This window comes from Balaenoptera borealis (assembly GCF_965194805.1).
Source record: "Balaenoptera borealis genome assembly, contig: HAP1_SCAFFOLD_1103, whole genome shotgun sequence".
Lineage (NCBI taxonomy): Eukaryota > Metazoa > Chordata > Mammalia > Artiodactyla > Balaenopteridae > Balaenoptera > Balaenoptera borealis.
The window spans coordinates 134,590-150,513 of NW_028123110.1; the positions used below are offsets into that span (position 1 = coordinate 134,590).

Genomic DNA, 15,924 nt, shown 5'->3' on the forward strand with positions numbered 1-15,924 from the left:
AGCTTCTAATATTTTTTCTATTACACTACTGGCTGAGATGAATATTCTTGAACATAAGTCTTGTACATAAATTTGACTTTCACCTTAGGATAAGATGCTAAAAGCAAAACTACTGGCTCAAAGTGTATGAACATTTTAAGGCTGTTGATACACAAATTGCCAAATTACCCTCCAGAAGGTTCGCACCAATTTCCATCCCCATCAGCAGCAACAGACGAAAACGGCCTTTTCCTTACATCCTTAGCAGCAAATTTTGTGCATTCTTAAAACTTTCTACCAATTAGATGAGCAAAAAAGAAATAGATTTATAACTTGCGTTTCTTTGTTAGGTAGTGAAGTTGAACATCTTTCCATATTTATTGGGGATAAGCTTCTGTTCTATTGTGAATGCCCTGTCGCATCTTCTACCCGCTTATCTATCACTGTTTTGGGAGATGTTAGGATGCAGAACCTTCTTCGGTGCCTGGTGTGGTTCTGCTCCTGCTGACACAGAGTCCTCTCTCAGTGGAAGATGGCTGCTCCTTAGCACTGAGAAAAGTCAGCACCCCTACATCCCGCCATGGGCCTGGAAGTGATGTCTCAGTGGCTCTGGAGGAATTACATTCAGGTCCCTGGATTAAGCAACTCACCAGCAACCAGAACTGGTACTTCAGGACTAAATGACTCTGCAGTGTATCAGGTCCCATGAACTTGACCTTCTTCCCACCTTTTCACCCAGTGACTGAATCAGGCCAAGCTGCGGTGGAGACACAGCTTCGTCTCTCTTCTCCCGGGAGTGGGACTGAAAAGCCAGTACAGAGCAGATCATCCCTGCAGACACTCGCTGGGTGACCCCGGGGCACAGCAGGAGGAAAGAAGGGTGATCATCCTCACCCTTCTTGGACGGTGGAGCCACGTTCCAAAAACAGATGCAGTAAGCACGAACCACACAACCACCCAGATGAACTTGAACTCAGCAGTTGGAATGAATAACCCCTCCTTTCTGCAAGTCACTGCTCACCCTGTGCCTCTCTCCATTGCTGAGTGGTTCCTTCTGGCTTGAAATCACTACTGGTGACTGACCACTGCTGGTGCTTTACATTGTTGTTCCCCCCACGAGAATGCCAAGTTCAGGGCATCCAGTTCCTCCGCGTGAAACCCTTCGTAGTTGCTATGGGTGAACGGAAGAGTGAGAGATAAATGAACAAAACAATTTTTCCCTAGCACTTCCATGCTGTTTCTAAATGACAGATTTCCACAGCTCCCTCCCCCATACAACCACAGACTCTTTGAAGACATTTCTCTCTCTCCCCGCATGCCTGGCACAAAGGGGGATAAATGCTAATCGAGGGAATGAATGAACCAAACCTTATCTGGACCACAATAACACCTACTTGAGCTCATCTTTTTTTTTTGATGTTTTAGTTTAAATTTTATTTCCTGCCCCCAAACATCCATTAAGCGCCCAGGAGAAGGAAAAGGGGATGTGACTAGCAATAGAGAGAAATGTTCTTCACAACAATGGCCATGGCAAGCTTAGGCACTTTTGGTGAAATCTCTCTGGGAAGTACTGGCAGAGGAATAAAAGGCAAACTGACACAGAAGTATTGCTCGGTGTGCATTTCCAGGCTCTGCCTTCTTTCTCATCTCTTGGTGGCAGGCGGAGGAAGAGGAGAAAAGGTTCAACTTTTTGATAAACCGGCAGAATAAGCTTATCACATCCTCTCACTATCTCTGCATAGGTTCTAGTCTCTGCAGCATTATATAAGCTTTGCCCAAAGTAATGAACAGTTGAAAGTCAAATGTAATACTTCACCAAACAACTGAAAAATGCTTGCACACCGGAAAGGATTAAGTTGCAGAGAACACAAATGGACCCAGAGCAACCTTTGCCAAAAGAGAATATTGTGCTAAATGTACAGCCACAGCTCTTTTCCATATGAAGAAACAGTCAGAAGGATAAAAGAATTTGGTCAAAATCACACAAGTAAGTAGGACAGAATCGGCTCTGTCTGTCTCTCCCAAGGGTTGTGTTCTTTAACCACCAGGCTAGCTTTTCTCAAATCTGATTCATGCATAGAATAACTCTACCCCTCTGTTTGCCTTGAATATTCCCTGTTTATACGTATGCCTGCTGCAGGTTTTCACATTGCCCACTTTGACTCCCAAAAGCAACCGAGAATACACAATAATTTGGTCACTCTATCCATGGACCACTGTGGTGGGACTGCCCAGGAAGCTTATTGAAAGTGCAGCTTCCAGAGCCCTACTCCAGATCTAGATAAGTTTTCTGAGGGTTGGCTCAAGAATCCAGGTACAAGTCTTATGAAGTGGTTTTGTGGAACCCCCCAGGTGAGTCTCTCGCTCTCTTAAGTTAATAAACCATTTATTCTGCCTCCCGCAGATGCCCAGCCAGGTCCTGTTAAGGTAGGAGTCCCCGCACCACATCAGAGGGATGCTCCCAGCCAAGTCATCTCTGGAGCCTTGGAGAATCTGGATGGTCTCGTGCTGGCCCACCTGCCATGACAAACCTCCTCCAGAGCATTCCCCTTCCCATTGTACCTTCTACCACTCCCAAAGGCAGTCTGCTCCAATGAGGCCTGACTTCGTCTGTCCTAACGTGCACCCGCTCATTCAAGCAGTTTAGGAATACAAGGTGCTGTGGTTCTCAACCAGGGTGGCCCAACCTCTAAAAGAGTAGTCCAAGCAGTCTCTACCTCCTGGGCACATCCCCTCTGCAACAGCCCCAGTAAACGAATGTCCCATCCTTGCTTGTTCAAGGTCGGCAACAAGGAGTCCCCTCCTAAAGAAGGTTCTCTCGCATTGCCACACTCTCAAAGGCTGCCCCCAGTGTGCTTCCTTCCTGTGGGCCTGATCAGGCTAAGGGCAGAGTTGTCTCTTTCCTTCTCTGAGTCGGACCAGATCGCCTTAGTAACACCTCTTCACGGTGGTGACCATGTGTTTCACGGGGGCTGCTGCTGAGCCTTTATCTCATCCTTTCATGGTGGAGAGAGGGAGGATTATAATGATTGTTACTTCTAGGGGAGAGGGGAGTGTAATGATTATGTTGTCATTTTGTATTATGTCCTTTGGTCATGAACTTGTTTTGAATTTCATATGAAAATGGGCCCACCATTCCCACTTTGTGAGGTCATTCAGCACCCTCATTTTGCACCTTTAACATCTCTCTCAGTATCACTTGGAAATGTTTGAAATGGCATCAGCTTGTCCTCACATTCCTATCAGCTGTAAATCCGGCGCCCCAACATGAACCTAACCATTGAGCAGAACACCTCTCCACTACCTGTGTAACACTGGGTAGGCCCCTTCACCTCTTGCTTTTCTTCAGTCCTCAGTTGTGAAAATGTGAGGGTTCTATGAATTTATACTTGGGGCAGGACAAGGGCGAGGAGAGTGTGTCTTTGCTTTTATTCTTCCAAACTGGAATGTCTTCCCTCTCTTCCCCATGGGTCCAAATCTCACTTGTCCTTCAGGCCCACTGCCAAGGAGCCTTCCCTGATTCCCCAGTCCACACAAATCTCTGCCTCTTAGGGTCAGTGCCATACAACCTAGCTGTCTCTTACGTTAATCTTGCCTCTCAAGCCAATCTCAGAATGTGGGTCTCTCTTGCCCTCCTGGGGCCCCTGGGGCTGTGCCAGCCCACCGGCACGCCCCACGTGGGATGTCTGCTAGACTAGGGCATGGGTGGGGAGGCCCAGGTGTGAGGGGCCAGGCAGAGTACCTCTGCCCTCCCCCTGCTCTCCTCCACAAAACTGCCCCTCCTCCTGAAGCCTGACCCCCAAGTCACAGGTTCCTTATTATGACCTCACTTGGTAGTGATGACCTCACCGGCCTTCTCCCAGTTGCCATGGCAGCGTAACTGCCAACGTGCTGCCCTCAGAGAAACTTCCCTGACAGTTCTCCACCAGAAGTTCTCCAACCTCTTTGGTTGACTGAGGGAGAATGTGTGACCGGATCCTCTATCTTTACTCGAACCTGTGCTCTGTTCCGTGGGTGGGCAGTGCGGCAGGTACACCGAGACCGGGCATCTCTACAGGAGCCATGGTGTACACACCACCTCACCTGGCTGCCTCATGTTCCTGTGGGGCTTGCCCACTACGTATACCTGAGCGCGTTCCCAGCTGTAAGTAATACCAGTGACCTGGGACACCTTCAGGGACCCACAGTGCTCACTGCTGAGGACAAGTGAAAGGTCCTCCCTGGACAAGTGTGCAGGATGGTCCTGATCTTTATAAATGTAGCTTCCCCTTTGGGCTACAGGATGCTTCCATTCAGACCCTTTCCTGACTGGCCTCTTAGCAAAAGACAAGGGCATTTTTGTTGGCAAATGGTAAATGGAGCAGTTTGAGGAAGAGGGCCACTCTTGAAACACACCTTCAAACCCAGGCACCTCTGTGCTGTCATGTAGACATCTACATCGGTGCCCTCAGACACATCCCATCCTGAGCTGCTGAGTACTAGGGGAGAGGGTGGTGCCATATTGATGGGAAGACCGGAAGAACCAAGACGGGTGTTGAAGTGCTAATGAGACTGGGGGGCTGAGGAGATGGTGTCCCAGGAGGCTGGGTTGATGTGAGCCTAGACTTGGTACCCAGAACGCGGTTCTCAGTCTCCTGATCACTCTGCCTCAGTATTTGGCCTTGTTCTAATCTACATAAAAGTATCAGAGGGCTAGAGTTCAGTGTGGTTGAAACAGGCAGTATAAATGGGGCCCAAGAGGGGTTGCCAAGGTGGGAGGGGTCCTTAACCAATTTATATTAGATTAGTTTTTTCCAAAACTTGAAAGACATTTCCATTAAAGCCTCAGAAGTGACAGAATGCAAGAAATGTTCTCTCTGTTGTGGAAGGGAGAGATGGAGAGGCTCATGATTGCTATGACTTTCGGGTTCTCCTGTTTTCCCTGGAAACGGTGAAGAGACTTCCTCATGTGCTGCAGCCGTAGGCTCTAGGAATTGCTTTTGCAGCCAGTGTCCCTTCTCTAGGGACTCATAGAGGTGATGGGCCAAGGCTGTGTTCTGGATGTCAAGTAGATGAAAGGTCTTCAGCCAGAAACTGGGAGAGACATGAGAGAGGGAAATTCTGGCAGGAGGCTGTGTAGAGCAGAAGTGACTGATCAGTTCTGATTTTCTTTGCAGCAGCAGTGGCTCCCGTTTCTCCCCCTACCCCTGGTCACTACCATGTCCTCTACCGAGGGTGTGGAGAAACGCAGTTGGGCTGGCATGGGGAGACATACTGCCTGGTTGGTGGCTACCGGGCCTACGGGGATGTTCCTCTGGCCACGCCAGCAAAGGTGGAAGCAGAGAAGCCAGTCCCCAGACGTGCTCCCAAGAGAAAGCACTCTCCGGAAAAGTCGCACAAAGATCTGGGTTGCCCCAGACCCAAAATCCGGCGATTGGAGCATTCAAACCATTTCGGACTAGAAGGTGCTTTGATTCTCAAGCAGGGTGGCCCAACCTCTGGGCACATCCCCTCTGTAACAGCCCCAGTAAACGAATGTCCCATCCTTGCTTTTTCAAGGTCGGCAACAGGGATTCCCCTCCTAAAGAAGGTTCTCTCGCATTGCCACACTCTCAAAAGCTGCCCCCAGTGTGCTTCCTTCCTGTGGGCCTGATCAGGCTAAGGGCAGAGTTGTCTCTTTCCTTCTCTGAGTCGGACCAAATCGCCTTAGTAACACCTCTTCACAGTGTTGACCATGTGTTTCACGGGGGCTGCTGCTGAGCCTTTATCTCATCCTTTCATGGTGGAGAGAGAGAGGATTATACTGATTTTTACTTCTAGGGGAGAGGGTGGTGCCATATTGATGGGAAGACCGGAAGAACCAAGAGGGGTGTTGAAGTGCTAATGAGACTGGAGGGCTGAGGAGATGGTGTCCCAGGAGGCTGGGTTGATGTGAGCCTAGACTTGGTACCCAGAACGCGGTTCTCAGTCTCCTGATCACTCTGCCTCAGTATTTGGCCTTGTTCTAATCTACATAAAAGTATCAGAGGGCTAGAGTTCAGTGTGGTTGAAACAGGCAGTATAAATGGGGCCCAAGAGGGGTTGCCAAGGTGGGAGGGGTCCTTAACCAATTTATATTAGATTAGTTTTTTCCAAAACTTGAAAGACATTTCCATTAAAGCCTCAGAAGTGACAGACTGCAAGAAATGTTTTCTCTGTTGTGGAAGGGAGAGATGGAGAGGCTCATGATTGCAATGACTTTCGGGTTCTCCTGTTTTCCCTGGGAACGGTGAAGAGACTTCCTCATGTGCTGCAGCCGTAGGCTCTAGGAATTGCTTTTGCAGCCAGTGTCCCGTCTCTAGGGGCTCATAGAGGTAATGGGCCAAGGCTGTGTTCTGGATGTCAAGTAGATGAAAGGTCTTCAGCCAGAAACTGGGAGAGACATGAGAGAGGGAAATTCTGGCAGGAGGCTGTGTACAGCAGAAGTGACTGATCAGTTCTGATTTTCTTTGCAGCAGCAGTTCCTTTGGCCACGCCAGCAAAGGTGGAAGCAGAGAAGCCAGTCCCCAGACGTGCTCCCAAGAGAAAGCGCGCTCCGGAAGAGTCAGACGAAGACCTGGGTTGCCCCAGACCCAAAATCCGGCGATTGGAGCACGGTGCCAGGAGGTAGACCCCACAGAATCCTGCTGGCTGAGCCATTCTGAAGAGAGAGCAATGGTTTAAGTGCCTAAGGCAGCGAATGCCTCTTCCTGCTGTGACCCACCCCGTCCCCCTACTGCCCACTGCCACAGATTAGAACTTTGAAAAGATGGGCACATCTATTAAAATGGCATCATATAAAAATAGAAAATTTTATGTACATGTGCATGATTATGCCATCATATGATGATCCTGCTTGACTTCCCTAACCTAATACGTTCACAAGAATTCTTTACAATCTTTAAAATACTTGATTTGTACACATTGTATATTTATGTCTATATGGGTTTCCAACCTGCTCTCGCTGAAAGGGTTCAGACCCAAGTGTGTACATGGAGGGTCTGATTGGTGTAGTTCTGGCAGGGGTCTCATCATAAGCATCTAGGGAAACACCAGGGAAATAGCTCCCCTTGAAGGAAGGGCAAACAGATCTGGCTTATACACAAAGGGTCGCAATAAGAGGACCTGAAACAGGAAGGTCAAAGCCAGTAGGAGGTACTGGGGCAGGGGACATACAGCAAGCAAAAGACATACAGTTGGCATTGAATAGAGCCGGGAACACAGAGTGAGGGTCCTGGGGCTGCGGCCCTCAGAAGTCCAAGCAGAAAGGAGGCACTGGGCATTAGGACAGTCAGCCAGCAGGGAGCAGGGCCCAAGCCATTGAGCTGGATTCATGTCTAGGACTCATGCCAAGAGTGCCCTAGATGGCAACTAAGTCACCACGATGGGACTCGGGCAAAGGACAAGAGAGTTTAACACCTAGCCAAAGTATCCAGTGGTCCATGATGCCAGGATAAGTCTTGAAGCAAGCATGACTGAGGCTGGTTTTAAAACTATCGGGGTGGGGGGGCTTCCCTGGTGGTGCAGTGGTTGAGAATCCGCCTGCCAATGCAGGGGACACGGGTTTGAGCCCTGGTCTGGGAAGATCCCACATGCCGCGGAGCAACTGGGCCCGTGAGCCACAACTACAGAGCCTGAGCGTCTGGAGCCTCTGCTCCGCAACAAGAGAGGCCGCGATAGTGAGAGGCCCGCGCGCCGCGATGAAGAGTGGCCCCCACTTGCCGCAACTGGAGAAAGCCCTCGCGCAGAAACGAAGACCCAACACAGCCAAAAAGAAAAGTAGTAAATAAATAATAAATACAAAATTTAAAAACAAAACCAAAAACGTAAAATCTGGAAAACAGTTGAACACCTATATACCCACTGCAGACTTTACAATTAGTATTTTTCTTTTTAATAAATTTATTTATTTATTTATTTATTTTGAGCTGTGTTGGGTCTTCGTTTCTGTGTGAGGGCTTTCTCTAGTTGTGGGGAGCGGGGGCCACTCTTCATTGCGGTGCGCGGGCCGCTCACTATCGCGGCCTGTCTTGTTGCGGAGCACAGGCTCCAGACGCGCAGGCTCAGTAGTCGTGGCTCACGGGCCCAGTTGCTCCACGGCATGTGGGATCTTCCGAGAGCAGGGCTCGAGCCCGTGTTCCGTGCATTAGCAGGCAGATTCTCAACCACTGCGCCACCAGGGAAGCCCTACAATTCGTATTTTGAAAAAAAAGTAAAACAAAGAACCTCAGTAAAAATGACTTAAGAGTCTTCAATTAATCCTTTTTCTGTCTTAGTAAAACTGGAGGGAGATAAACAACCTTAGTAATCGTTACGGATAATATCCGGACTATGGGTGTGTCATTGGCAATGATCGTATAACCATTCCTGGAGTATTACAATGGGCTGGTCATTGTCAAGGGCACTTTCAAATATTGTGCTGCTCTGCCCGAGCGCACTGCAGTGTAGATGTGATGAGTCCCACTTCACAGAACATAAACTGAGACTCAGAGAGGATATATGATGCTTTATAACACCAAATACAGAAAAATTTAAAGAAAAAAATGTCCCGTAGTCAAATCAGTACTGTTACGTTAATCACTTTTTCTGCACTTGTATTATTAAAATTGTAACAAAATGAAATACTCCATCTAGTATTTTGTGCCCTGCTTTTACACTACATCTTCCCACCATTAAATATTCTTGGAGAAAATCATTTTTAATGAACTGTTTTCCATCCTTTTTTTTAAAAAAACGTCTTTATTGGAGTATAATTGCTTTACAATGGTGTGTTAGTTTCTGCTTTATAACAAAGTGAATCAGCTACACACACGCATATATCCCCCTATCTCCTCCCTCTTGCGTCTTCCTCCCACCCTCCCTATCCCACCCCTCTAGGTGGTCACAAAGCACCGAGCTGATCTCCCTGTGCTACGCGGCTGCTTCCCACTAGCTAGCTATTTTACATTTGGTAGTATATATAAGTCCATGCCACTCTCTCACTTCGTCCCAGCTTCCCCTTCCCCTTCCCCGTGTCCTCAAGTCCATTTTCTACGTCTGCGTCTTTATTTTCCATTCTTAAGTTGGGCCATCCGTTATTTAACCAACCCCCTATTGTGGGATTTTTAGGTAGCTTCTAATATTTTTTCTATTACACTACTGGCTGAGATGAATATTCTTGAACATAAGTCTTGTACATAAATTTGACTTTCACCTTAGGATAAGATGCTAAAAGCAAAACTACTGGCTCAAAGTGTATGAACATTTTAAGGCTGTTGATACACAAATTGCCAAATTACCCTCCAGAAGGTTCGCACCAATTTCCATCCCCATCAGCAGCAACAGACGAAAACGGCCTTTTCCTTACATCCTTAGCAGCAAATTTTGTGCATTCTTAAAACTTTCTACCAATTAGATGAGCAAAAAAGAAATAGATTTATAACTTGCGTTTCTTTGTTAGGTAGTGAAGTTGAACATCTTTCCATATTTATTGGGGATAAGCTTCTGTTCTATTGTGAATGCCCTGTCGCATCTTCTACCCGCTTATCTATCACTGTTTTGGGAGATGTTAGGATGCAGAACCTTCTTCGGTGCCTGGTGTGGTTCTGCTCCTGCTGACACAGAGTCCTCTCTCAGTGGAAGATGGCTGCTCCTTAGCACTGAGAAAAGTCAGCACCCCTACATCCCGCCATGGGCCTGGAAGTGATGTCTCAGTGGCTCTGGAGGAATTACATTCAGGTCCCTGGATTAAGCAACTCACCAGCAACCAGAACTGGTACTTCAGGACTAAATGACTCTGCAGTGTATCAGGTCCCATGAACTTGACCTTCTTCCCACCTTTTCACCCAGTGACTGAATCAGGCCAAGCTGCGGTGGAGACACAGCTTCGTCTCTCTTCTCCCGGGAGTGGGACTGAAAAGCCAGTACAGAGCAGATCATCCCTGCAGACACTCGCTGGGTGACCCCGGGGCACAGCAGGAGGAAAGAAGGGTGATCATCCTCACCCTTCTTGGACGGTGGAGCCACGTTCCAAAAACAGATGCAGTAAGCACGAACCACACAACCACCCAGATGAACTTGAACTCAGCAGTTGGAATGAATAACCCCTCCTTTCTGCAAGTCACTGCTCACCCTGTGCCTCTCTCCATTGCTGAGTGGTTCCTTCTGGCTTGAAATCACTACTGGTGACTGACCACTGCTGGTGCTTTACATTGTTGTTCCCCCCACGAGAATGCCAAGTTCAGGGCATCCAGTTCCTCCGCGTGAAACCCTTCGTAGTTGCTATGGGTGAACGGAAGAGTGAGAGATAAATGAACAAAACAATTTTTCCCTAGCACTTCCATGCTGTTTCTAAATGACAGATTTCCACAGCTCCCTCCCCCATACAACCACAGACTCTTTGAAGACATTTCTCTCTCTCCCCGCATGCCTGGCACAAAGGGGGATAAATGCTAATCGAGGGAATGAATGAACCAAACCTTATCTGGACCACAATAACACCTACTTGAGCTCATCTTTTTTTTTTGATGTTTTAGTTTAAATTTTATTTCCTGCCCCCAAACATCCATTAAGCGCCCAGGAGAAGGAAAAGGGGATGTGACTAGCAATAGAGAGAAATGTTCTTCACAACAATGGCCATGGCAAGCTTAGGCACTTTTGGTGAAATCTCTCTGGGAAGTACTGGCAGAGGAATAAAAGGCAAACTGACACAGAAGTATTGCTCGGTGTGCATTTCCAGGCTCTGCCTTCTTTCTCATCTCTTGGTGGCAGGCGGAGGAAGAGGAGAAAAGGTTCAACTTTTTGATAAACCGGCAGAATACGCTTATCACATCCTCTCACTATCTCTGCATAGGTTCTAGTCTCTGCAGCATTATATAAGCTTTGCCCAAAGTAATGAACAGTTGAAAGTCAAATGTAATACTTCACCAAACAACTGAAAAATGCTTGCACACCGGAAAGGATTAAGTTGCAGAGAACACAAATGGACCCAGAGCAACCTTTGCCAAAAGAGAATATTGTGCTAAATGTACAGCCACAGCTCTTTTCCATATGAAGAAACAGTCAGAAGGATAAAAGAATTTGGTCAAAATCACACAAGTAAGTAGGACAGAATCGGCTCTGTCTGTCTCTCCCAAGGGTTGTGTTCTTTAACCACCAGGCTAGCTTTTCTCAAATCTGATTCATGCATAGAATAACTCTACCCCTCTGTTTGCCTTGAATGTTCCCTGTTTATACGTATGCCTGCTGCAGGTTTTCACATTGCCCACTTTGACTCCCAAAAGCAACCGAGAATACACAATACTTTGGCCACTCTATCCATGGACCACTGTGGTGGGACTGCCCAGGAAGCTTATTGAAAGTGCAGCTTCCAGAGCCCTACTCCAGATCTAGATAAGTTTTCTGAGGGTTGGCTCAAGAATCCAGGTACAAGTCTTTTGAAGTGGTTTTGTGGAACCCCCCAGGTGAGTCTCTCGCTCTCTTAAGTTAATAAACCATTTATTCTGCCTCCCGCAGATGCCCAGCCAGGTCCTGTTAAGGTAGGAGTCCCCGCACCACATCAGAGGGATGCTCCCAGCCAAGTCATCTCTGGAGCCTTGGAGAATCTGGATGGTCTCGTGCTGGCCCACCTGCCATGACAAACCTCCTCCAGAGCATTCCCCTTCCCATTTTACCTTCTACCACTCCCAAAGGCAGTCTGCTCCAATGAGGCCTGACTTCGTCTGTCCTAACGTGCACCCGCTCATTCAAGCAGTTTAGGAATACAAGGTGCTGTGGTTCTCAACCAGGGTGGCCCAACCTCTAAAACAGTAGTCCAAGCAGTCTCTACCTCCTGGGCACATCCCCTCTGCAACAGCCCCAGTAAACGAATGTCCCATCCTTGCTTGTTCAAGGTCGGCAACAGGGAGTCCCCTCCTAAAGAAGGTTCTCTCGCATTGCCACACTCTCAAAGGCTGCCCCCAGTGTGCTTCCTTCCTGTGGGCCTGATCAGGCTAAGGGCAGAGTTGTCTCTTTCCTTCTCTGAGTCGGACCAGATCGCCTTAGTAACACCTCTTCACGGTGGTGACCATGTGTTTCACGGGGGCTGCTGCTGAGCCTTTATCTCATCCTTTCATGGTGGAGAGAGGGAGGATTATAATGATTGTTACTTCTAGGGGAGAGGGGAGTGTAATGATTATGTTGTCATTTTGTATTATGTCCTTTGGTCATGAACTTGTTTTGAATTTCATATGAAAATGGGCCCACCATTCCCACTTTGTGAGGTCATTCAGCACCCTCATTTTGCACCTTTAACATCTCTCTCAGTATCACTTGGAAATGTTTGAAATGGCATCAGCTTGTCCTCACATTCCTATCAGCTGTAAATCCGGCGCCCCAACATGAACCTAACCATTGAGCAGAACACCTCTCCACTACCTGTGTAACACTGGGTAGGCCCCTTCACCTCTTGCTTTTCTTCAGTCCTCAGTTGTGAAAATGTGAGGGTTCTATGAATTTATACTTGGGGCAGGACAAGGGCGAGGAGAGTGTGTCTTTGCTTTTATTCTTCCAAACTGGAATGTCTTCCCTCTCTTCCCCATGGGTCCAAATCTCACTTGTCCTTCAGGCCCACTGCCAAGGAGCCTTCCCTGATTCCCCAGTCCACACAAATCTCTGCCTCTTAGGGTCAGTGCCATACAACCTAGCTGTCTCTTACGTTAATCTTGCCTCTCAAGCCAATCTCAGAATGTGGGTCTCTCTTGCCCTCCTGGGGCCCCTGGGGCTGTGCCAGCCCACCGGCACGCCCCACGTGGGATGTCTGCTAGACTAGGGCATGGGTGGGGAGGCCCAGGTGTGAGGGGCCAGGCAGAGTACCTCTGCCCTCCCCCTGCTCTCCTCCACAAAACTGCCCCTCCTCCTGAAGCCTGACCCCCAAGTCACAGGTTCCTTATTATGACCTCACTGGGTAGTGATGACCTCACCGGCCTTCTCCCAGTTGCCATGGCAGCGTAACTGCCAACGTGCTGCCCTCAGAGAAACTTCCCTGACAGTTCTCCACCAGAAGTTCTCCAACCTCTTTGGTTGTCTGAGGGAGAATGTGTGACCGGATCCTCTATCTTTACTCGAACCTGTGCTCTGTTCCGTGGGTGGGCAGTGCGGCAGGTACACCGAGACCGGGCATCTCTACAGGAGCCATGGTGTACACACCACCTCACCTGGCTGCCTCATGTTCCTGTGGGGCTTGCCCACTACGTATACCTGAGCGCGTTCCCAGCTGTAAGTAATACCAGTGACCTGGGACACCTTCAGGGACCCACAGTGCTCACTGCTGAGGACAAGTGAAAGGTCCTCCCTGGACAAGTGTGCAGGATGGTCCTGATCTTTATAAATGTAGCTTCCCCTTTGGGCTACAGGATGCTTCCATTCAGACCCTTTCCTGACTGGCCTCTTAGCAAAAGACAAGTGCATTTTTGTTGGCAAATGGTAAATGGAGCAGTTTGAGGAAGAGGGCCACTCTTGAAACACACCTTCAAACCCAGGCACCTCTGTGCTGTCATGTAGACATCTACATCGGTGCCCTCAGACACATCCCATCCTGAGCTGCTGAGTAGTAGGGGAGAGGGTGGTGCCATATTGATGGGAAGACCGGAAGAACCAAGAGGGGTGTTGAAGTGCTAATGAGACTGGAGGGCTGAGGAGATGGTGTCCCAGGAGGCTGGGTTGATGTGAGCCTAGACTTGGTACCCAGAACGCGGTTCTCAGTCTCCTGATCACTCTGCCTCAGTATTTGGCCTTGTTCTAATCTACATAAAAGTATCAGAGGGCTAGAGTTCAGTGTGGTTGAAACAGGCAGTATAAATGGGGCCCAAGAGGGGTTGCCAAGGTGGGGGGGGTCCTTAACCAATTTATATTAGATTAGTTTTTTCCAAAACTTGAAAGACATTTCCATTAAAGCCTCAGAAGTGACAGACTGCAAGAAATGTTCTCTCTGTTGTGGAAGGGAGAGATGGAGAGGCTCATGATTGCTATGACTTTCGGGTTCTCCTGTTTTCCCTGGAAACGGTGAAGAGACTTCCTCATGTGCTGCAGCCGTAGGCTCTAGGAATTGCTTTTGCAGCCAGTGTCCCTTCTCTAGGGACTCATAGAGGTGATGGGCCAAGGCTGTGTTCTGGATGTCAAGTAGATGAAAGGTCTTCAGCCAGAAACTGGGAGAGACATGAGAGAGGGAAATTCTGGCAGGAGGCTGTGTACAGCAGAAGTGACTGATCAGTTCTGATTTTCTTTGCAGCAGCAGTGGCTCCCGTTTCTCCCCCTACCCCTGGTCACTACCATGTCCTCTACCGAGGGTGTGGAGAAACGCAGTTGGGCTGGCATGGGGAGACATACTGCCTGGTTGGTGGCTACCGGGCCTACGGGGATGTTCCTCTGGCCACGCCAGCAAAGGTGGAAGCAGAGAAGCCAGTCCCCAGACGTGCTCCCAAGAGAAAGCACTGTCCGGAAAAGTCGCACAAAGATCTGGGTTGCCCCAGACCCAAAATCCGGCGATTGGAGCATTCAAACCATTTCGGACTAGAAGGTGCTTTGATTCTCAAGCAGGGTGGCCCAACCTCTGGGCACATCCCCTCTGTAACAGCCCCAGTAAACGAATGTCCCATCCTTGCTTTTTCAAGGTCGGCAACAGGGATTCCCCTCCTAAAGAAGGTTCTCTCGCATTGCCACACTCTCAAAAGCTGCCCCCAGTGTGCTTCCTTCCTGTGGGCCTGATCAGGCTAAGGGCAGAGTTGTCTCTTTCCTTCTCTGAGTCGGACCAAATCGCCTTAGTAACACCTCTTCACAGTGTTGACCATGTGTTTCACGGGGGCTGCTGCTGAGCCTTTATCTCATCCTTTCATGGTGGAGAGAGAGAGGATTATACTGATTTTTACTTCTAGGGGAGAGGGTGGTGCCATATTGATGGGAAGACCGGAAGAACCAAGAGGGGTGTTGAAGTGCTAATGAGACTGGAGGGCTGAGGAGATGGTGTCCCAGGAGGCTGGGTTGATGTGAGCCTAGACTTGGTACCCAGAACGCGGTTCTCAGTCTCCTGATCACTCTGCCTCAGTATTTGGCCTTGTTCTAATCTAGATAAAAGTATCAGAGGGCTAGAGTTCAGTGTGGTTGAAACAGGCAGTATAAATGGGGCCCAAGAGGGGTTGCCAAGGTGGGAGGGGTCCTTAACCAATTTATATTAGATTAGTTTTTTCCAAAACTTGAAAGACATTTCCATTAAAGCCTCAGAAGTGACAGACTGCAAGAAATGTTTTCTCTGTTGTGGAAGGGAGAGATGGAGAGGCTCATGACTGCAATGACTTTCGGGTTCTCCTGTTTTCCCTGGGAACGGTGAAGAGACTTCCTCATGTGCTGCAGCCGTAGGCTCTAGGAATTGCTTTTGCAGCCAGTGTCCCGTCTCTAGGGGCTCATAGAGGTGATGGGCCAAGGCTGTGTTCTGGATGTCAAGTAGATGAAAGGTCTTCAGCCAGAAACTGGGAGAGACATGAGAGAGGGAAATTCTGGCAGGAGGCTGTGTACAGCAGAAGTGACTGATCAGTTCTGATTTTCTTTGCAGCAGCAGTTCCTTTGGCCACGCCAGCAAAGGTGGAAGCAGAGAAGCCAGTCCCCAGACGTGCTCCCAAGAGAAAGCGCGCTCCGGAAGAGTCAGACGAAGACCTGGGTTGCCCCAGACCCAAAATCCGGCGATTGGAGCACGGTGCCAGGAGGTGGACCCCACAGAATCCTGCTGGCTGAGCCATTCTGAAGAGAGAGCAATGGTTTAAGTGCCTAAGGCAGCGAATGCCTCTTCCTGCTGTGACCCACCCCGTCCCCCTACTGCCCACTGCCACAGATTAGAACTTTGAAAAGATGGGCACATCTATTAAAATGGCATCATATAAAAATAGAAAATTTTATGTACATGTGCATGATTATGCCATCATATGATGATCCTGCTTGACT

At 48.7% G+C, this 15,924-nt stretch overlaps 1 protein-coding gene across 1 annotated transcript; it reads left to right on the forward strand.

The window, feature by feature from the left end:
* Positions 1-13,028: 13,028 nt before the first annotated feature.
* On the forward strand, positions 13,029-15,717 carry LOC309621852 (DPEP2 neighbor protein-like; the record flags this gene model as incomplete). Its single annotated transcript, XM_082409178.1, has 3 exons — positions 13,029-13,095; positions 14,222-14,404; positions 15,587-15,717. 3 exons carry the CDS (start codon positions 13,029-13,031, stop codon positions 15,715-15,717), a joined length of 381 nt encoding a protein of 126 aa, XP_082265304.1.
* Positions 15,718-15,924: the final 207 nt, after the last annotated feature.